General features: G+C 36.1%; 3 protein-coding genes across 5 annotated transcripts in view; 1 reads left to right on the top strand and 2 right to left on the bottom strand.

The window, feature by feature from the left end:
• The window catches only part of LOC105231136 (ubiquitin-conjugating enzyme E2 G1), a 539,049-nt gene that overhangs the window by 81,296 nt on the left and 433,697 nt on the right, over nucleotides 1-24,056 (bottom strand). The window lies entirely within an intron of this gene.
• On the bottom strand, nucleotides 567-1,534 carry LOC125776701 (putative nuclease HARBI1). Its single transcript, XM_049450240.1, has 2 exons — nucleotides 1,305-1,534; nucleotides 567-1,243 (listed from the first exon to the last, which is right to left on the bottom strand). Exons 1-2 carry the CDS (start codon nucleotides 1,492-1,494, stop codon nucleotides 630-632), a joined length of 804 nt encoding a protein of 267 aa, XP_049306197.1. The 5' UTR covers nucleotides 1,495-1,534; the 3' UTR covers nucleotides 567-629.
• Nucleotides 18,539-22,644, top strand: LOC125776683 (fatty acid synthase). The gene is made up of 3 exons (XM_049450205.1): nucleotides 18,539-18,888; nucleotides 19,082-19,505; nucleotides 22,420-22,644. Exons 1-3 carry the CDS (start codon nucleotides 18,554-18,556, stop codon nucleotides 22,627-22,629), a joined length of 969 nt encoding a protein of 322 aa, XP_049306162.1. The 5' UTR covers nucleotides 18,539-18,553; the 3' UTR covers nucleotides 22,630-22,644.

Here is a 24,056-nt window from a genome sequence, read left to right as displayed (position 1 = left end):
GCAAAGTATACCATCCCCGAGTCCTTCGGCATCAACCTCGGTTCCCTCACCATCCTGCTATACGCAAGTTGCAAACAACAGGGGTAGAAAGCGAGGGTCATCTGGGCCAACTTCTAGCGAGGTTGACCAGAAGATGATTGAAGCCATCGAGGTTTTCAAACATAAAATCGAATCTATACAACCTACCCAGCAGACTCAACAACAACAAAGTACAAATCCAGCTGTAAAATCATTCACCTCATTAATGGCTTCTATTTTAAACAAAATGGACGAGGCAAAGCAAACGAGAGCTATGGAAAAGGCATTACAGGCTGTGTTTGATGTGCAGAATGAGTAAACATGAAGATATTTCATAACAACATTGAAAGATATATTTATTTTTAAATTATAATTTTGTATTTATTTATGTGTTTATTTTCGTTATCCATTAGTCCTTTAGTAAATAAGTTTAAACAATGTTATTAATTAAAAAAATGAATGAAATGAAATAAATAATCTCATAAATTTTAATAATTATATGTTTATTTTCGTTATTTGTTTAGTAAATAAGTATAAACATTGTTATTAATTTAACAAAATGAATGAAATAAAATAAATGATGTGATAAATTTAAAAAAAGGTGATTATTTTTAATAAGGTTCTCCAGGAGCATATGGTCCTCCTGTGATAGAGTCTATATTGTTCTGGAATGGTACAGATCCTTCATTTATAAAATAGTTAGCAAGTCTTTCGCGTAAATTAAACGCACTTGAAGGACCTCTACGCACTGAAGTTCGCATTGGTCGTAAAGAATTGTTTTCATTTTCGCGGCGCCACTCACCGGCATGGACAACGTTATGTCCTTCAACTCGATCTACATAGTTCTCCGGACAATACCAGCGATTGTGATCATTCAACATTATAAAATTGTGTAAGGCTATGCAAGCCAACACAATTTTTTCACAATTTTCTGGATTACATTCAATCGTTGTTTTCAAAATTCTCCACCGAGCAGTCAATATACCAAAGGAATTTTCTATGACTCTACGAGCGCGTGACAATCGATAATTGAAAATACGTTTCGTATGTGTTAGATTAGCTCCAGGAAATGGGCGCATTAAATTATTTCGTAATGGGAATACGGCATCTCCAACAAAAAAGTAAGGAAAAGGTTCCGGTGACACGTCAGACAGTGGCACAGGTGGTGGCAAAGGCAGAGTGTTTTGTATTAATGCATGGCCAAATGGAGTAAGTCGAAAGATTCCTGCATAAATAATAACAGAAATGCATTATACTATAATGTTAATCAATTTAATATACACTACCTCCGTCACTTTGACTTCCATAGCTGCCAATACTAACTGCTGTGAACGTATATTTCGCATCACATACAGCCATCAAAACAATGCTAAAGAATTTTTTATAATTGTTAAACATCGAATTGGAATTGGCCGGGCACTTAATAGCAACGTGCTTACCATCAATTGCACCGACACAATTCGGAATGTTCCACATATTATAAAAATCTTTTGCAATGTCCTTGTATTGAGACTCTGTTGGCTCGCTTACATAAATTGGGGAAAGTAGCTGCCAGATTATTTCACACGTCTCTAATATGATTTCGCGTACTGTTGACTTTCCTAACTTATAGCTCCATGCAATGCTCTGCACCGACACGCCTTGTGACAAATAGCTAACAATTGTAAGAGAAGTACATACATATGTATATACATGCATACGTGTATTAATTCGCAAAACACAACAAACCAACTTACAGTAATACCAACGAGAGCCTTTTCTCGGGTCCAATCCGCTGCCTTGGCTTCTTCAAGGATTTCGATATCAAATTCAGAAGCAAATTATAAACGTCCGGCGGCATCCTTGTATGCAAAAAAAGTTGTTCTGGTTCCCTGTTTTTCATTAACAAAAAAGTTTTTATCTGGTAACCGCAAACACCCCAGTTTTGATTGATTGGGCTAATTTTGTACCTTCTCTTTCGTTTTTTGTTTTTATACTGTGGCTAAATGGGTATCAGCCTTCCCACTTCTGCCCGTCAACATCATCCCACACATCTACGTACATATGCAACACTGATTCGCCACATTCCCCACACTCATCATCACTTTCTTCACATCATCCACCACGTTCTAACACACACACAAGGACATCACACACCAACATCTACTTTCGCCGAAGACATGTACAAAAAGGACGGACACCTTGTTTAACATCTTCATTCTGGCGCTACGACTTCGGTCCGATCAAGACGTTTTTTTCCTTTTGGCGAACATCCACCATTTTTTCCCGAACATTATCGTTAATTTGATACATAATATTATATACCTTTTGTTAATTAAAGATTATACTTTTTTCCAAATCATTGTGAGCAAATCGTTAAAAAATTAAAGTGCATTTGCTAATTAAAGATTTTACTTTTTTCCACCAATCATTGTGAGCAAATCGTTGAGAAAAAAAATTAAAGTGCATTTATTATACATAAAGAAGTGGCGAGCCTCTTGGGTTAGGTCTAAAATATATCTGTGTCTTTATACTTTGGAAAGAAATACACGGTGAGTGCGTAAAGGGTGGTCCACAAATCATTACATACTGTTTATATAAATTATATAAAGAGTACAATTCGTACAATTCTAAAAGCATTTGATCACTATTCTCCACTTCCATGTTGCTGCTTACACAACTTTGTTGAATTGTATGAAATGTCAAACAAATGAAATGTAAACAAAAGAGAACAGCTGATTTCTACGTTCTTGACACGTTCTCCACTGTGCACTCATTTTGCCGATAAGGAAGGAAAAGGAAGGAAGGAAGGAAGCGTTTTTCACTAACTAGCCTATCAGGTGAGATAAGACTGTTTCGTTTCCCTCGTATCCTACTCCGCCTGCAACAAATTCCACCAAGGCACAATTACAGGCGTTGAGCTGAATTGCAGTTACGATTTTTATACCACTGAACAATTATTATTCTAGCAACTTCTGACGCTAACACACGCTTATGTACGTATTTTAAAAGATAAAGATGCGAGTTGTTATTGTATTTCATATAAGAGTCATTTGATTCCATTGGAGTAATAAGGCATTAACGCTAAAGATATACGACTGCAACAACATCTTTTGACAAAATACCAAAAGACTTCGATAATCATATTAATATGGACCGCAACAACGTGTCACGGGCAAAAAATTCCAGAAATATTTTACAAGACTCAAATTTTAAAGCCAAAGTTAACAATATTAGGTAATCTACATCAAAGATAATCTATCTACAAACAAAAATATTGCTGCTGTAAAATTGTGGACAGTGGACTTTAATCTTTCACACAGTACGCTCGATAGAACCTTATATTCGATGTTGAGGAGACTTATCCCACAATAGTAGACGCAGATTGCGGAGTCTCCCTTTTCGTGGATTGGACAGAGCACAATTGTTCAGATTTCTGAACAGTTCATAACGGCTAAAATTGTGAATAAGATGAATAAGATATTTTTGTAAATCTGTACAGAAACAGATTTCACATTACAAATATTTATGTGCATTGTCGTCAGCACATACGAATGTAGTTTTTAGCGTAGATATGTATTTACATATGTGGGCACACAGACAAGATGTATCACATCTGGGAGCACTGTTTGTCAGTTATTCTATTATTTCATTCTCTGTATATTCTTGGAAATTTACAGTTTCAACTGAATTCCTAATTCTTAGTTTACAGTTTTAAGGAGCGTCACTTTTTGTACAGACGCCAACAGGGATACAAGTGTTTTAAGATCTCTCCAATACGAATAAATAATCGTTTAATATTAAATGTGGTGTCTTAATATCTCCACATAATTGGTGACCCCGACGTGATTAAATTGGATTAAACTTTGTCTCTCCACGCGTTAAAGTACAAATGAGTGCAAACGTTAATATTAATTGCAAATTCACGCTCGTTGTAATTTCTCATTCATCAGTGTCTAAAAATTTGTGCAAACCAGTGACCACGTGCTCTCAATCGATTCATTGACATGCCATTAGAGCATACGCCAAACAAGTCAGTGAATTTTAACTCGCCAAACACGTCCACTAGTAATCCAAACGTCTTGACACCCATCTCCTCGCAGATGACCACAAACGACCCAACTCTGACCATCGGTGTCGCCGTCGATGAAGCCCAGAACACTGCATCAATTGTAGCTATGTCCAGTTGCAAACTCCCGCAGTTCTGGTCCTTCCAGCCTCGTTTGTGGTTTGTTCAGGTTGAAGTGGCGTTACAGATGGCCCGTATCACAAATGACGCATCACGTTACAATCAAATCGTTAGTGCTTTGGACACTGATTCAATGTTACAGCTAGCGGACTTCCTGCAGAATCCACCAGAGATCGACAAGTACGCGAAGCTGAAGGACGAGATATTGAAGCGGTTTTCAGAATCCAGCGACCGCCAGCTTCACCGAGCGCTTACGGAGGTTCAACTCGATGATAAAAAACCTAGCCAGCTCCTGCGCCAGCTCAGAATTCTCGTGGGCGACAGGGCCTCAGAGGACTTACTGCGTATAAAATGGTAGGCATTGTTAGCACCATCAACCAGCCGGTGTCTCAAACTACTCAGAGATACCCCTGCAGATGAGCTTGCTGAAGTTGCAGACGAGCTAATGGAAAACCAGGCTGGCCATTCCATTATGGCTACACATCACCAGCCTGCCCAGGCAGCACACAGGGGCGACAAATTCGAAAATTCTCTGCTCACCAGCATGGCAAAGGCCTTAAACTTGCCATAGCCGACCTGGTGACCTGTATCAAGGACCAGGGAATTACTCGAGACCGACCCCAACCTGCATCCAGTGCCGTCTTAGTCTCGAGGCAAATAAGGCAAGTGCCTATGGGCCCATCGGTACTTAGGGGCCCACTAAAAAAATTAGAACAACAAATTTGTACTTGTTGAAAGACAATGCAAAAAAAAATTATATGTATGATCGCGACGCAGCGTAAATAAAAAGAACAAAAAAAATTACTCAAAATTATTTATTTGCTTATGCGAGCCACTTGAAAAGCACGCTTAAACAACAACAATTTCTCAGAAAAGCAACCGGCGTCAAAGCAAAATTTTTTTTTTCAGCAATTAAAATATTTTTCAAGGGTAGGCTTCAGCAGAAGCACATCATGTCGGCGCCACAGATTAACCGTTATGTCATTCAGACAAAATTTTATACGATCAGACAAAAAATATTAGAATATTTGCTTCTGCTGAAGACAATTTACAACAGTGGTCGGCAAAATTTCATTTCCAAGCCCATGGGCTTGCAGCAGTCGACGCTCTGCTGACACACATGTTCCATAAACTACTTCGCGCAACGCACGATGATGTGTGTTCGGCTATTGCTAGTACTGCAAACAATGTACTACAAACATGAACACAAATACCAGCACAAAAGCAGCAAAAACGCATACATGCTAGAAAGCCCTCAGTAGCGTTTGCGTGCCTCTGATTAACAATAACAATTATGTTACGATCAATAATGAACATTTGTGCAAACAAGAAACTGTTAAATTCTTTCGAGAAGCATTTGAGAAGCATTTTTTCTATTTAAAATTTAAATTCACTTGTGCAAATGCTCTTAAGCTGTGAAGTGCTTTAAATAATTAATAATATTAGTAATATAAAGAATTCATTCATAACCGGAATTCTCTCAATATATTGTTTTGCGTAATAAAAAGGTATGTACCTATTCAAATTATTATTTTTATTCATTATTTATTTTTTTTTTATTTAAGGCAAATAATATGTCTGACAAAAAACATGAAAGTGGAGCACAAAAATGGAGCACAAAAATTTATGGAAAAATATCACAAACGAAGTACAAGAATTTTGGTGTACTAGGGATTCAAAAGAATGTCAACATTTTGAAAGTAGCTTTTCTGCTTCATTACGACATTATGGCAACGGTGAAAATCGAAATCTTACCAGTTCTATTTTTTTTTCTTAACCATATAAGTGGGTGCAAAATTAAAAGAGAGTGGCTAAGGTATTCTCCATCTAATGGGAATGTTTACTGTTTAGCATGTGTTCTCTTTGGTGTTTCTCAAAAACAATCACAATTTTAAAATGGATTTTCTGATTGGAAGAATGCTGCGCAACGAATTCAAATGCACGAGAAAAGTGAAGCACATCGAACATGTGTGCAGACATTGATACGCAGGCGCAGTACTCTTGGACGGATTGATTCCTCTTTGGAGATTCAATTCAACAAAGAAAGAGAATATTGGGTAAATGTATGTCATCGGATTGTGTCAGTCATAAAATTTATTTCATCTCGTGGATTAGCATTTCGTGGGCAGAATGAAATACTTGGTTCACAACATAATGGTAACTATTTGGGTATTTTAGAACTATTGGCGCAATATGATCCCTTCCTCAGTTCACACTTATCTAAATATGGAAATCAAGGAAAGGGGAAAAGTTCATATTTATCTGCAACTATTTGTGAAGAAATTATTGAAATAATGGGCGACAGAGTTGTAAATGATATAGTGAAGGATGTTATTGACGCCAAGTATTTCTCCTTAAGTGTTGATTCAACGCCAGACATAACACATACTGATCAGTTGACTTTAGTTTTAAGGTATGTTTCGAATTTAAGCGGAGAAGTAATGGAACGTTTTTTAACATTCATTCCAATTGAAAGCCACACGGGGGAAGACATGGCTAACATAATTTTAAATAAATTAAAAAAAAATTAATATCGACATAAAACATTTGTTCAAAATTGAACATGTTCGTTGCTGCCAAAGCACGGACAACAATATTACATTTAAGTCTTTTATATATATTTCAATGTTAAATAAGATAAGCAATTATAATCATACAGTCCACTAGTAATAGATATCTATGTTCAAATATATTGAACATACATACACATATACATAAAATAAACACATAAAAATGTATGCATTGATATGCAGCATACAAACATATATGAGGCACGCATGCATTAATATGTGACACGCATGCACTCAAGAAATATCTAATAAACATACATATTTACTTAGGTTTGGGCAATTGATTAGAAATGCACATGTGCACTTGAAAACAACCCAAACCAAGCAATATAAATTATACTTCTATGACAGCACACACACACACACATGTATTGTATTGTATAGTTAAAAACAACCCCAAGTGGTGTGCTGTAAATATATATATATTTAATTACATAAGTTAGAATTTTAAAATAGTATATAAGGTTTCCAAATTTATAAATAAAACTAGAATGAAATATTCTCAGCTCGACTAAGGTCTTTATTTTTCCCCCACCAGCGGTAAGAATTTAAAGATTCTTATTTGAGTTTCGTTTGATCTTACAAATCAAACAGTTTGATATATAATTTCAAACATTTGGTCCTTCGAGCCGGACAAGTAGCTCGAGCCAAAATTATAAGACCTGTATGGATAAAATACAGGCAACATGTGTAAAAGTCCTATTATATACGTATATATAGGCAATATAAAAGCCCTGTTATTTACACAGGCAAATTAATACAGAAATTGTAAGACGGGTTCATATTCCCGCATATTTATATGATCACATAAGCCGTTTAGTACGAAACTAAACGCTGTGTAAAACTGTTTATTTAAAAAAAAAATTATATATTCAGCGGCTGTGAATCGAGGCACAGCAAGGTCAACCAGGCGACCAAAACAAATTCCTCCAACGATTTTTTTAAAGAATAAGAACAGTTTAGTAAAAAATATTAATTAAAAATGTCGAACACTGCGGACATGATAAAAAGGAAAGGCGATCTACGCGTAGAAGACGCAGATACAATGATAGGCGTTATAGAGCAGGCAATTGAAAGAAGATCGGAAAAAATTCGATCTACAATTGCAGAGGCAAAGCTAAAAATAAGAGACGGAATTGACTTCGAATATTACGAACACCGTCTCAAGCACTATTGGAGCTGCATGGAGGGGGATATCGCCAAATTGGCGATGAAGTACAACAAGCCACGTAATGTTTTAGGATTAGAAGAACTTTTTTTTGAAGTCACCAATAATTTGCGTGTATTGGAGGAGCAAAAGGGAATCAACTTAATAAAAACGAAAAAATTGGAATTACCAAATATAGAATCGCAAAAATTCTCAGGGGAATTCCGAGAATGGCAATCATTCAAAGAGCTCTTCGAGGAGTATGTCCATAATAATAAGGACATTAGTAACTCCAAAAAGATGAGCTATTTAAAATCTTGTCTTCAAGGAGATGCTAGACTAATGGTTAGTCACCTGATAACGGGATCAGGTGCAAATTACAACACTGCTTGGGAATTACTGGCACACAGATATGATAACGTACGCAAACAATTTAATGACAATATCGAAAAGCAATGCGTTGATGATATTCGCAAGCCGCGCGTAGAAGACATTACCTTTGACAAGCTGCGCGTGGAAGATATAACCTTCAAGAAACTTCGCGTAGATAATATATCTAAAGAAGACAAGCTGCGCGTAGATGAAATTACTTTTGAGGAGCAAGGCATATTTAACGATGTGAACAATAAAATGTCTCCTGTGGGAATTGAGGAGAATGCAAAAGATGAAATAAAATATCTTGCAGAAAGAGATGTTGGAGTTGATGAGACAACAGAAGAGCACGACTTAATGGTAGCTAACAAGAAGTCGACAACTAATCAAAAACCATGGATCCTGGCAGAAACGAAGAAAACTAAAGAGGGGGTTAAAGCAAGCACCTCCTCAATTAACGAAAGTAAAATCAATGACAAAACAAAAGAGCAAAAGGAATCTTGGAGAGCTACCACGAGAAGAGAGGACGTTAACAGGTATTTTATTCCCCGAGAGAGTCCTCTCTTCGGAGGAAGTAGAGAGGCTGGTTATCTTTTTACAGATGAAAGAATGGATCTGGAACCGCCTGATGAAGAGCCAAATGAAGACAACACAATTAAAGTCGTTGAAGATGGTCCAGAGGGGGAAGAGGATAATGCAGGCGAATCGAATGAGGAATCGGTAAATATAACTATTGGTGAAGACGAACAAAAACTTTTGCATGATAAGGTACCTGATGAAAAGGAAAAATGCACCGATGTAGGAGGTGATACTACCGGCAAGAATTCAGCGCAAAAGAGTACAAAAACGGTTGCAGCTTTGGATGACACAGGAACATCCAAGGGTGGATCCAGAAGCAGTAAATGCAGCAAGTTTGATGACGATCAAACAAAAAAAGATGAAGACAAGAAGATACGAGACACAACTTCTAAGACGAGAGACGACAAACCTAAAACTATTGATACAAGGAACGATGCATCAAAGAAACCTGAAGTGGAGAAGGATAAGCAACGCGATAAAGAAAAGGAGAAGGACTATAATAAAAGAGACATAAAAGTAAATGAAACTATTGAAATAGCCGAAATAGATCCAGTTGGAAAAGCGGATGTAGTAACAACCATTTGGGAGTTACTAATACCATGGCAGCTTGCGTTAAAACAAACGGACAAGCTAAAAACCAAACGACGACTACAAACTGCAATCATTTTCCCAGCAGTCACTTTTGCCGCCCGGGAGAATGTTCAAAATTGAACATGTTCGTTGCTGCCAAAGCACGGACAACAATATTACATTTAAGTCTTTTATATATATTTCAATGTTAAATAAGATAAGCTATTATAATCATACAGTCCACTAGTAATAGATATCTATGTTCAAATATATTGAACATACATACACATATACATAAAATAAACACATAAAAATGTATGCATTGATATGCAGCATACAAACATATATGAGGCACGCATGCATTAATATGTGACACGCATGCACTCAAGAAATATCTAATAAACATACATATTTACTTAGGTTTGGGCAATTGATTAGAAATGCACATGTGCACTTGAAAACAACCCAAACCAAGCAATATAAATTATACTTCTATGACAGCACACACACACACACATGTATTGTATTGTATAGTTAAAAACAACCCCAAGTGGTGTGCTGTAAATATATATATATTTAATTAGATAAGTTAGAATTTTAAAATAGTATATAAGGTTTCCAAATTTATAAATAAAACTAGAATGAAATATTCTCAGCTCGATTAAAGGTCTTTATTTTTCCCCCACCAGCGGTAAGAATTTAAAGATTCTTATTTGAGTTTCGTTTGATCTTACAAATCAAACAGTTTGAATATAATTCAAACAACATTTGAGGGGACAATCTTACGACAATGCATCAAATATGTCCGGTTGTTATAATGGGCTTCAAGCGCATATTAAAAAAAATAATCCGTTCGCACACTCATTAAACCTAGTTGGAGTATATGCTGTAGAAAGCTGCGTTGGAGCAATCTCATTTTTCGGATTCATGCAAACACTTTACAACTTCTTCTCGCGGTCAACTTATCGTTGGGGGACTTTGCTTAAATGTCTATCAGAAGATGCTAAAACTAAATCTGGTTCATCATTTGTTCTGAAAAAGCCTTCTGACACAAGGTGGTGTGCTAGAGCTGATGCCACTAAAGCTTTATCAAATGGATATGAGGGCATACAGCAAGCTTTACATGACCTAATAAACAACGTAAGTCAGAAACCAGAAGTTATTCACTAAGCTAAGTGCCTATTAAAGGATTTAAATAAAAAAGAAAACGTTGTAATGTCTGTAGTTTTGAGTGTCATTCCAGCGCGGACTAATGCTGTTAGTATATCTTTACAAAACAAATTTCTGCAGTCAATCTTTTAAAATCGCTGTTAGACTTTTTGATCGCAGAAAGAGAAAATTTTGATTACTACCTTACTAAAGCCAATGAGATTATTGATACTGAATGGACTGATGAAAACCAACGTAATAGGAAACGAAAAAAAAAATACTATGAAGGAAATGCAGAAGATGTTGTGTTTAGAGGACAAGATAAATTTAAAATAGAAACATATTTGCCAATATTTGATAGGCTTTGTGCAGAGTTGAAAAAACGCCTTGAAGCATACTCAGAAATACAAAACTTATTTGGATTCCTAACAACGTTTTTAATAAAATCTGATGAAGAATTGAGGAATGATTGTGAAAAGTTTAGAAAGTGTTATTTCGAAGACATTGAATGTGACTTCGCTGAAGAAATGATACATTTTAAATATTTTATACTGACATTAAACTATTTAGAATCTAACAACTTTTTGTCGGCTCAGGAGTCTTATAAAAATAATTGTTGATAATATGTCACAATCTTCATTTCCTAATGTCATGACAGCCTTGAAAATATATATATGTCTGATGATAACAAATGCTACGGGTGAACGTAGCTTTTCAAAATTAAAATTAGTTAAGAACTGTCTTCGTTCATTAATGACTCAGAATCGCTTAAATAGTCTAGCTGTCATGGCAATAGAAAATGATGTATTAGAAAAAATCGACTTTGAAGATGTTTTAAAAATTTTCACTACCATGAAACTTCGAAAAGTGAATTTATAAAGTAAGCTATTCTACTATGTATGTAACTCGAACGTCAAGAAAAAATTATTTTTATGAATTAATAAAATACTAAGTTTAATGCAAAAATGTAAAAACTTTTTTTGAATGTCTTTCTTTATTAACTGTTTATTAAAAAAAAAAAATTAAAAAAAAAAATCACAGGGGGTCCAAGATAACTTTTGCCTTAGGGCCTTCACATGGCTTTAGACGGCCCAGCCTGCATCTGGCCGTTTCCAGCAGTCATCATCGAAGGAAGAGCCAGCCTCAGACAAGAAGAAGTTCTGCTATTATTACCGTCTCTATGGGTCCAGAGCCAAAAAGTGCGAGCGTCATTGCACCTTCGACTCATCGGCGGAAAACTAACTTCGCTGTCGACCATCCAGGCGGCCGGCGACAGCATAGAGGCTAACACACCACCAACCAGAGAGCATCGCCCTCACATTCATGATCGCACAACAAATATGAGATTTCTTGCCGATTCTGGATCAGTGATCTCTCTCATGCCCAAGTCCGCCATCACTCACACGCTCAAAGAAGATGATCTGACTCTCTTCGCAGCCAACGGGACCGTTATCCGAACCTACGGTCGAAAAGTCATCACCCTTGGTTTTAATCTTCGCCGTACATTGGTATTTTATAATCGCAGATGTTAAGTCAGCCATTCTCGGTGCAGATTTCCTGGTCCACTTTGCATTGCTTCTAGATCTCAAAGGACGATGTCTTATCGATACAACCTCGTCATGCACAACTCAGGGCACACTATCTGAGGCCACGGTACACAGCATTTCCACAATCGATCGCTCAATCTGTCCTGGTGCACATGACGCCAAATACCTGCAATTACTCAACCAATTCATCGACATAACTCATTCCAGCACCAATTCTGTCACAGCCACTGACAGTCAAGTCGCTCATCACATTGAGACAACTGGGCCACCAGTATTTGATCGCCACGACGTCTTATCGGCGAGAAACTACAAATAGCTAAAGATGACTTTGACCTCCTGCTACATCATGGCGTGATCCGTCCATCGAGCAGCCCATGGACCAGCCCTATCCATATGGTGCCAAAGAAAACTGGTGGATGGCGCACCACAGGTGACTATCGAAAACTAAACGCAAATACAGTTTCAGATCGATATCCAGTCCCTCATGGGGATGACATTCTCCAGCGTCTCCACGGCTCCCCCGTTTTCTCCACCATCGACTTAGTCAGTGCTTACCACCAGATACCCATGGCCAAGTCAGACATTGCCAAAACAGCTGTAACCACTCCTTTTGGACTTTTCGAATTTCTGGGTTTGCCACCCGGACTACGCAATGCCACGCAGACTTTTTAGACTTCGTGGGCTGCTTCATAGACGATCTAACTGTCTATTCTCAGTCCCACGAACAGCACCTACGACATCTCACCACCATCTTTGAAGTCCTGCGTGCACATCATCTCACTTGCCAGTTTGGCAAGTCTGAAGTCATCTACCTGGGGTACACCATCAACAAAGACGGCTACACTCCACCCGCCGAACGCACGCAAGCAATCGCCGATTACACAATGCCAGAAACCGTCCTGGGGATCGTCAACTACTACCGGCGAGCGATCCCTCAAGCGGCCACTGATCACCACTGACGGACTTTCTCAAACATGCCAAGAAGAAGGACAACACTAAAATCCAGTGGACACCTTCTGCAGATCAAGCCTGGCAAGACTGCAAGAAAAGTGTTATACAAGCCACGCGCCTGGCTTTCCACCAAACGCCATCCTCTCATTGAGATCCGACGCCTCGGATACAGCCATTGAGGGCGTTCTTGAACAGCGACACAAGGACTCATGGCAACCACTGGCCTTTTTCTCCCGCAAGCTCAGTCCAGCAGAGACCAGATACTCCACGTACGATCGTGAACTTCTAGCCATCTTTGCCGCCATCAAGTTTTTCAAGCACATTCTCGAGGGAAGAAACTTCAGCATCTTCACCGACCACAAGCCAATCATCTACGCATTTTCTCAACGTGCTGACAAGGCATCACGTCGCCAACTACGTCAATTGGACTACATCTCACAGTTCTCAACTCAGATTTTCCATACTAAGGGCACAGAAAATATCGTAGCTGATGCGCTTTCGAGAATTAATGCCATAACCATGCCAACCAAACTTGATGCTGAGACAATTGCTTCGAGCACGTCCACCTGGATCTCCTTCGCTACTGTCTGACGATCATTGACCGCTTCAGCAGATGGTCACACGTCATAACACTCAACAACATGACAGCAGTGACAGTTGCACACGGCTTTTACACTCAGTGGATTTGTCAATTCGGTACACCATTGACAATCACCACTGATCAAGGTCTGCAATTCGAATCAGCACTGTTCACCTTACTCTCACGAATACTGGGCATTCATCGTATCAGAACGACACCGTATCATCCTCAATCGAATGGTCTGGTGGAACGGTGGCACCGCACACTCAAGGCGGCTCTCTTGTGCAACAATGAGGCACCTTAGCCGGACATGCTACCGTCAGTTCTACTACGACTCCGAACCGCATACAAACCAGATCTGAAAGCATCTACTGCTGAAATGCTTTTCGAGACTACACTGACATGCTTAAGCCAGCATACATTGAGTTAACAGACAACAGACGCCAACAGGGATACAAGTGTTTTAAGATCTCTCCAATACGAATAAATAATCGTTTAATATTAAATGTGGTGTCTTAATATCTCCACACATATACCCATTTTAATTAACCCTGTAATTAATGTTAATTTCGGGTATACTGAATTCAGATAGTAATATTTATAGCGGGATTCTGTAACCAGTCTCTAGTCTCTATTTGAGACATTTTGATGTAGAGTCTCAATTTGTGACTAGTTACTATTCACTAAAGAGTCTCTAGCGTTAGTCTCAAAACATTGCCTCAAATTTGAGACCTGATACAGAGAACGTATAATATAGACAGAGAACGTTTAATATAGAGAAGGTTCACGGCGCGAATAACGTAAAAATATTTTTGGCTAACTCGGCAGAGATGGAAGAGTCTCACCACAGACAAATTATGAGCGAGTTTCACCACATTTAACAGCGATTGAGGGGTTTTTAGAGTCTATGAGAATAACATGTAAATGTAAATAAAAGAGAACCAATGCAGGGCAATATACATACATGTGTATTTATATGCCGGTGACTTTTGGTTGGCGGAAAAGTTCCTGTATGCTTTTGTATACTATATACAAGTAGTTAGATTTTTTCTAAGTCTAATTTACGTATGTATGCATGCTCCTTATGATACTCCCAACAATAGCATTGTGATATTTTCATGCTTCATGTTAGCTTTCAACCAGAGGATCGCTTGTGTGTGATACATATGCAATACATACATATGTATGAATGTATGCTTTTGCGTTTTGCCGTCGGCAATTCAATATTGACATGTAAACATAATTATGATATGAGTATAATTTTATATGAATGCATAGTACTATTTACAGTCAATTTGGACTTGAATATTTAATAATTTTATTTGATTTTTACATAATATACTATACTAATAAATATTTTTGTATTATTTCTTAGTAATAGAAATTGAATTTATCACAACAATATATGTATATGTAAATACATCGTCTATCATATTAATCTTATTATCTGCTCATATGATTGCATGTATACGCATGTGCGCGTTCAGAAATTCATATCATGATTTTATCACTTATCAATAATAACATGTGCGCGCATTGATCTGCATGTTCATATATTCATATATACTTATATGTACGTATATTTGTATACACTTCCGAACAAATAATGCACAAGCATACAAACATACAAAAACAACAATTGTCTAAATAGCAGAAGCATCACAAGTCAATATGGCAGCCGAATTGGCGAAGCCCAAATGTAGTAAATTTTGCAACAAAAACGATTTCATTCATAACGCAGGCGCATATGCCACGAGCGACCTCGCTTCATTCATATAAACAGACGCCGTAACATCTCCCCGAGCATGCCTTTGCCGACAAGCGTCTTTTCGCGACGATGGCAAAAGCTGAAAATCATAAATTGAACAACTTTCTGATGATTCTTCACAGAAAGAAGTGAGAAAAGTGGCAACATAGGAGTTGTCGATTTATAATATTTGTCTAAAATATTATTCCGTGACTCGCAAAAATCTGCGTCGATATGTATGCAAGCTCATACATATGCATACATATTTACGCTAGTTTGTAGGCGAAGCTGTTACAGCGGCAAGGGAAGCGGTCATTCGTTTATTTTTTTCGGCACAGCTTGGATTTTCTATCATCACACAAGTGCTGAACACATTGAGTGCGACAGACTGTTCTGTCAAATAACGGGTGATTTTTTTGAGGTTAGGATTTTCATGCATTAGTATTTGACAGATCACGTGGGATTTCAGACATGGTGTCAAAGAGAAAGATGCTCAGTATGCTTTGACATTTCATCATGAATAGACTTACTAACGAGCAACGCTTGCAAATCATTGAATTTTATTACCAAAATCAGTGTTCATTTCTGGTTGAATGGCTACGTAAATAAGCAAAATTGCCGCATTTGGGGTGAAGAGCAACCAGAAGCCGTTCAAGAACTGCCCATGCATCCCGAAAAATGCACTGTTTGGTGTGGTTTGTACGCTGGTGGAATCATTGGACCGTATTTTTTCAAAGATGTTGTTGGACGCAACGTTACGGTGAATGGCGATCGCTATCGTTCGATGCTAACAAACTTTTTGTTGCCAAAAATGGAAGAACTGAACTTGGTTGACATGTGGTTTCAACAAGATGGCGCTACATGCCACACAGCTCGCGATTCTATGGCCATTTTGAGGGAAAACTTCGGACAACAATTCATCTCAAGAAATGGACCCGTAAGTTGGCCACCAAGATCATGCGATTTAACGCCTTTAGACTATTTTTTGTGGGGCTACGTCAAGTCTAAAGTCTACAGAAATAAGCCAGCAACTATTCCAGCTTTGGAAGACAACATTTCCGAAGAAATTCGGGCTATTCCGGCCGAAATGCTCGAAAAAGTTGCCCAAAATTGTACTTTCCGAATGGACCACCTAAGACGCAGCCGCGGTCAACATTTAAATGAAATTATCTTCAAAAAGTAAATGTCATGAACCAATCTAACGTTTCAAATAAAGAACCGATGAGATTTTGCAAATTTTATGCGTTTTTTTTTTTTTTAAAAGTTATCAAGCTCTTAAAAAATCACCCTATATTAGAATACACACGTTCTTAGGGACACAGTTATTGAGGCAGCTGCACAACTACATAACTGTGTCCATAAGAACGTGTGTATTTTAATATTTGACAGAACAGTCTGTCGCACTCAATGTGTTCAGCACTTGACTCTTTGACAAAACGCCAGTTTCGGCCATTGGTTGATCTTGACAACGGAGATGCGAAAGATGCGTGCGACTACATATTTGGCTGCCATATTGACTTGTGACGCTGCTGATGCTATTTCAAACGATTGTTGTTTTTGTAAAGCAATGTTTGTAGTTTTTGCGGGTGACATATCTACATGTGAACGCATATACAGTATACTCCCGAAAAGTAAATCGATTGGTATGTATTTTGGGTAATTTACTTTTTCGAATAATTTACTTTTCCAAATATATACATAAATTATCTGTTTTTATAATATTAAATGCATTTTTAAACTTAAAAAATTCATTCATTTTTTTGCTTCAATAAAACATATGGATGTACATGAAAAACATATGTATTTATTATGAAGAGAAAAAATTTTGAATATTCTTTTGTTTTTTTTCTTTTGCAATATATTTTCTGACCATTTACATATGTACATATCTCAAAGTTTATTCACTAAACAGACGCGATAAACAAGAGAGTAAGTGTTTTTGCAACATCGTAAAAAACGCTGCTTGCTTCGTTTCGAATTTTTTATCACATTCTCTGAAAAGTAAATTAAAAAATTTACTTTTTCGAGGAGCATGTGTAATTTTAAAGGTGATTTACTTTTCCGCGATTATTTACTTTCTGAGAATTTACTTTTCGAGAGTATACTGTATGTAAGTATGTACATATGTTGTATGTGTGCCAATATCATACGCACATATTTATGTATGTACATATGAGCAGCGCGCACATGTTATTATTGATAAGTGATAAAATCATGATATGAATTTCTGAACGCGCACATGCGTATACATGCAATCATATGAGCAGATAATAAGATTAATATGATAGACGATGTATTTATGTACATATACATATATTGTTGTGATAAATTCAATTTCTATTACTAAGAAATAATACAAAAATATTTATTAGTATAGTATATTATGTAAAAATCAAATAAAATTATTAAATATTCAAGTCCAAATTGACTGTAAATAGTACTATGCATTCATATAAAATTATACTCATATCATAATTATGTTTACATGTCAATATTGAATTGCCGACGGCAAAACGCAAAAACATACATTCATACATATGTATGTATTGCATATGTATCACACACAAGCGATCCTCTGGTTGTAAGCTAACATGAAGCATGAAAATATCACAATGCTATTGTTGGGAGTATCATAAGGAGCATGCATACATACGTAACGTTAGAAGGTTCACGGGCAGCACCGTTTTACGATATTTCATTTTTTGGAAGAGTACCTCTTTTCTATTAGTGGATTTCACCAATATTTAACAGGAGCGTCGAAAATAGCAGAATTGAGCATTTTCAGTGTTAAATGAGAAAAGTGATGCTAATTTCAATACACGCTTACAGATTCGCATATTTACCATGCGCAAGCGACTATGGATATAATTTATGGATATTCTCCATATATTTGATAACAAAGCTCATATGTATATATGTATATACATATGTATGCAAGTGCAATTTGACCCATTTAATGATGAATTCCATTAAATCTATTGAAATGTTTAATTAAGTCATATTTGTATTAATACTTAAATATTTAAATAATATAATTATAATAATGTTTTTTAAGTTATATATTTATATACATACATATCGTCACCTGAAATGCAAAAAGAAAGAAAGAAGTACCTTGTTCAAATATTGCTTATCATTCTCGTTATATAGCTCATATGGGTCCTGATTTTTTTAAATATTTGCAACAAATCATACCAGATCCAAAACCAAGAAGTTCAAAATGGTTGAGTACAAGTGTACCTAAAGAAGATTGGGAGCAATTTGGACGTAATCTATGTTCAGCAGAGTATCACACCAACAATCTTCTGAATAGCGTATTATTTGAAGAAACATTTGAAATGCTACCCAAAAATTCTTTAACTATTGAAATTGCACCCCACGGATTACTCCAAGCAATACTCAAACGTTCAATGCCCAATGGTATTCATATTCCGCTCACACAACGGAACAACAGCAATAATACCTTGTTTTTCCTCACGGCATTAGGAAAGTAAGTACTCTTGTTGTTGACTTAACGTTTTTTTAATCTCAGGCCGTAAAAAGAATTGTATTTATACAAATTTCAAGCAAAAATATTTGTGCATTTTTTTAAAGAAACCTATTACACACATATTTAGTTCGCATGCTAAAGTCATACATTATAAATAATTATAAATAATATTTTATTAAATATTTGCTTCTAGATTGTTTAGCAGTGGCGTAACGTTCCCGGTAGAAAATTTATATTCGAAAATTGAATTCCCAGTATCGAAGGGTACTCCTGGAATCAGCTCATTAATTCGCTGGGATCATAGTGAAGACTGGTTTGTGACGAAATATGAGAACATGAAAACTAAATCGAGTGGAGAACGCTTATTTAAAATAAACTTAAGTAGCGATAATGAGGAATTTATGAGCGGGCATGTTATTGATGGGAAAATACTAATTCCGGCTACATGCTACCTTCAATATGTTTGGGAAACATTCTCTTTGATGTATCATGGTCCAAGCTACATGGATGTTCCGATTGAGTTCGAGGACGTACGATTCATACGTGCGACAAATATGACTTTGAATGGAAGTGTGGAACTGAATGTAATGATTCACTATGGAACAGGGCAATTCGAGGTAGGTTTAATGATATTTTGATACATAGTATTGCTCATATATATAAATATATAGGTGTGTTCCAGAAACCGAATGAAATGTTGTTTCGTTTTTTTACCAAACCGAGTGATTTCAATTTTGCAAACCGAATGATTTTGCTTATTTCGAAGCGTTCTATTCCACATTGAAACAGCTGTTTGAAACAAATTACATTTGTTTGCCGTTTGAAAATGTTTTACTTTTCAAAGGATTTAATTTTTCCAAAACAATGATTTCGCGTTGCAGAAAATTAGAACAAGGCCTTTCAAATTCATTTGAAGTTGCTAATCTGATGTTTAAAAACTTGCATTGACTTTTTAAATATAAATTTTCCACGGTAATGGTTGTTAACCAACGCTTTCTTAACTTTCACAAGGTCTCCAGAGCCCGTGCTGAAATGCACCAGGCCTGCGGCGCAAGGACTCTGATTAGATTGGAATAAGAATGCCCATTGATAGGAGTTCATCGGCTTTACAGAGTCTAAAAATAAAATATAATTATGCTATTGAGAGTGAAGGCAAACACTTTTTAACTAATTTGGAGTGCACAGTGAGCGAGCTCAAAGCTGGTATTGCCGCTCTACTGTCCGAAGGAATGCTAACCTTTTTAAAAGAGGCTGGAGGCTTCAAAGTAAAACATCTTCTGCTACCATAATTGCAGCTAGTTCTGCTTGAGAAATAATTTAATGATTTGGTATCATCCTGAAGCTAAAGTTAATATAATCAAACTATCCCTCCAACATTCCGCCGCCTAGATATCTCTTATTGTCATGTACGCAGAGAAGAAATCACTCGATATAAATTTTCCGTTTTTAATTACATTTACATATGTGAATTCGGTTTTCATAACAATTCATTTCGTTTCGAAATCATATAAAAAAATTATTTGATTTCTGTAACCGGCAAATTCAATTATTCGAATCCCTTCGTTGCTGCGTGAGAATTAAATACAGAGCATGGCTGACATATGTATACAATAGTATTTACTTTTTTTCCTCGCACCATATGGAAATCACAGTATAAATGAGTTTTTGTGGTTTAAAAATAAAAAAAATGGTTCTTGCCTTATAATATGTTTAACGTACATATTCCAGAAAGTATTCCTGTTATATCTGGCGACAAGTTTTATTAGCATCTCTGTACAGAGTGTGAAAATAGTAAGATCAGAAAATAACCACGCCCACTACCGATATAACATTCATGTTTAAATCAATTAAAAGATTTATATATCACTAAATAAATGCTTCGGAGACATTAAATTTTACACCTGGGATGGAAACGGTACCGGTTACACTCAGAAATGGGCAAAATCGAACAACAACCACTCCCGCTTCCCACATATCAATATTTTCTAATCCATATAAGACAATCGTATCGTAATAAAAATGTTGCACAAATAGTGCTTCTATGATATGTCATCCCACATAGAAAGTTATCCAAATCGCTCACCACTTTACATGTCCCCAGATACCGAACACGGTGATCTTAGATCTTAAATAGATATTACATTTCCGAAAATGTCTGAAATTAGGCAGCGAAATATCCCAATTCCTATGTATATACTACATTTAATGATGGAATATATAGATATGCTAGAATTGAGATTTCTCTATGCCTGATATGTCAAATATAGTGACTTACGACATTCCAGTTCACTTTATACCTGATATATTTGTCTGATATTTTGGTAAAAGAAAGGGGCATGTTGAGGACAATATGATATCGAGTCTCAAAATATGTCAATCATTTAACGATTTCTGACTATTTTAGATGTAATTCACACAGAAAAATAGGTCCATGGACTTCAATATTAACGGTAGGAGTGTTACCCGGAGTGTGTTTAGAAAATGTGATGTTAACTTTAAAATTAAAAATTTCGCTTGTTTGAAGAGCCTAAGTCTGTAACAGCTGCTAAGCTTGGCGATTTTTGTTTGATAAAAGAAATAGACCAAGTAAATTGTTCGTGAAAAAAAATTTAGATGAAAATCGCTGAAAGAGCGAAAATCTATCCCAAAATCCAGTTTAAGAAGTGATTCGACCATTAGAAGAATAATAAAATAATACATTGCGTTATTTTAAAAGACTTTGTGACAAATTGTTGCTCTGCATGAGAGCTGTCATCATAAAATTGCTTGGAAACATGTTCTCAAGTACATTTGAACAATGGCAAAAGTCGATCCAGATTTTTCCATAACCCTATTTATGCAATGTTCTCAATATAATATCTTTTATCCATACAGACTTTCTATCTGACCTTGAATGGTTAAAATGATCAAATAGTTTCATATATTAATAAAATATTTTAACAAAATATTAAATTTATCCTCTTTGTTTGATTTTACAATACATATACACCCTGTCAAGAAAGTATCGGGAATTCTTCATTTCCCCCTCTCATCTCCCGCTTATATGAAAGACTGGGTTTTTTTTATAGGTTGGTACAACTGTCCTTAATTATGACGCCAAAACCATTGCGATCTGTCAACCAGGGTGTTTACAGAAGCTGTCTATGTCATCATAATTACGAACAGTTGTACAAACCTAGGAAAACAAATTTACCTGTCTTCCATGTAAGCGGTAGTTTTAAATGAAGAATGGTCGATACTTTCTGGGCAGAGCGTACATATGTATTTCATTTCAGTTAATTAGCTTGATTTCAATATGTCGAACATTAAGCCTTAGACTCTTAGGACTATACTACTATAAATTTAAAGACACCAAATATGATTGTACTCTATTCGTTTTCTGTGATTGATTTACTTCTTTCGTAACACTTTTTTATATTAAGCTTTCGAACACTTGATAATTTGGGCCGGCTTTGATGGAGTATAAAATGTTCGGTTACATCCGAACTTAGCCCAACTTACTTCTTATTTATCCCATTTTATTTTTTATAGATTACCGAGTCGGGAAACTTGGTAGTGACGGGGCGAATAAGAGAAATTGAAAATCCAGCAATTCCAAATATTCACGAACCATATAAGGATTCGGAATTCCCAATGTTATCTAAGAAAGACTTTTACATAATACATGTACATACATACATACATACATATATGTATGAAATTATATTATATTATCAAAGATATGGAATATTTAAAAAGTAGCTTTTATTTGGACATTTACTACAAATATTACCTTGAAAATAGCATAATTTAATAAAAATTTATCAATTTTGCATGAAACAAAAATTCGCAAAATCATATTCATATCAATTGATATGATAGCATGTAAACGGATAAAAATATAAGCAAAAAGGATAACATGCGTCTGTAAAAGCAATGTATATTTCTGAGCATAATTTTCATTCAATACTTAGCTCTGTTCACTCATCTCTGTTAAAATTTCTCCTTCCGAGCCAAAAGTGGTGAAATCCACTAATAGGATTTTGTTAGCTTTTGACAATTCACACGCCTGTCCGCAATTGAACCTTCTCTATATTGTACGTTCTCTGCCTGATAGTTAGCAGGTTACAAAACTAAAAAGAATTCTTTGCCATTTCGAATATACTGAATAGAGATCATGATAGATATTAATCGATTGTTGTTTTTTTATATTTTTTAAGCAACTCAAACACGAAAAGGTTAAGAATAAATATATTTTACATAAATTTCGTAAATAATATTAAACAAAGTCAACACATATTTTTATTGATAATTAAGTTTTTTGATAGTGTTATTTTCATTCGAGTGTAAAAACATCTCTGAATGATGAAATGTAATAGATTTTGAGACTGTCACTTACAGAATTGCAAAATCGTCTTAAGTCTCAAAAAATGTCTCTAACTTAAAATCTCAAATTTAGAGACTTGTATCACAGTACAGAATCGCCCGGTTAATGTTTGCAATACAAATATTGTACTGTCTATGTACACGAATGATCCTAAACCAATAAACAGAAAAGAATTAATTGTGTTGTAATTAAGTTATTAAAAAGACATAACTTAATTACAACACAATTAGAAATTACTGTTGTTATGTACAGTAGATTAGTATTAAGATATGTGTATGTATATGAATTAGGATAAGGAAATCTATAAATAAAGCAGCTCTGAGCACCAAGAGCTGAGTACTATTTGCTGAGTGAAACGGAATCTATCTCTTGTGTTATTATTTAAACAACACTGAAAATCCAATCGTCGATGGTTTCGTCCATAAAGAGAAGCTGAGCACGCTTCTTATCATTTCTTCGCCGCCGTATTTGATTAGCTACGCAAGCAATCCATCGGCCTCTTCGTTGATTTTCAGACGTGTAATTGCTATTTGAACTTCTTCATGGTTAGGCAATTGGACGTTCGCTCCATCGTCATCGATTGGGGAATAATTGAGTTTACCATCCCCTGGTGTTATACTTTCACTGCCATTCAGCAGGCTGGAGAAGTGTTCCCTCTATAATTTTCGTATGTCCTGGGCATCAGTCACTAGATCACCTCGTAGTGTTCTAAAAGAGTATGGCCCAGTCTTGAAACCTTCTGTTAGTGGCCGCATTTTTTCATAGAATTTTCGACCATCATCCCTGTCGGCCAGCTTGTCAC

This window comes from Bactrocera dorsalis, chromosome 2 (genome assembly GCF_023373825.1).
Source record: "Bactrocera dorsalis isolate Fly_Bdor chromosome 2, ASM2337382v1, whole genome shotgun sequence".
NCBI lineage: Eukaryota > Metazoa > Arthropoda > Insecta > Diptera > Tephritidae > Bactrocera > Bactrocera dorsalis.
This window is presented reverse-complemented; position numbering and strand designations above follow the sequence as displayed.

What these genes read in the sequence shown, in the direction of transcription:
- LOC125776683 (XM_049450205.1), top strand. Translation starts at nt 18,554, where the DNA reads ATGGGTCCTGATTTTTTTAAATATTTGCAACAAATCATACCAGATCCA. An exon ending in TTCCTCACGGCATTAGGAAA is followed by an intron (nt 18,889 to 19,081) that starts GTAAGTACTCTT and finishes ATTTGCTTCTAG; the next exon opens with ATTGTTTAGCAGTGGCGTAA. An exon ending in ATGGAACAGGGCAATTCGAG is followed by an intron (nt 19,506 to 22,419) that starts GTAGGTTTAATG and finishes TATTTTTTATAG; the next exon opens with ATTACCGAGTCGGGAAACTT.
- LOC125776701 (XM_049450240.1), bottom strand. Translation starts at nt 1,494, where the DNA reads ATGTGGAACATTCCGAATTGTGTCGGTGCAATTGATGGTAAGCACGTT. An exon ending in TGGAAGTCAAAGTGACGGAG is followed by an intron (nt 1,244 to 1,304) that starts GTAGTGTATATT and finishes TTATTTATGCAG; the next exon opens with GAATCTTTCGACTTACTCCA.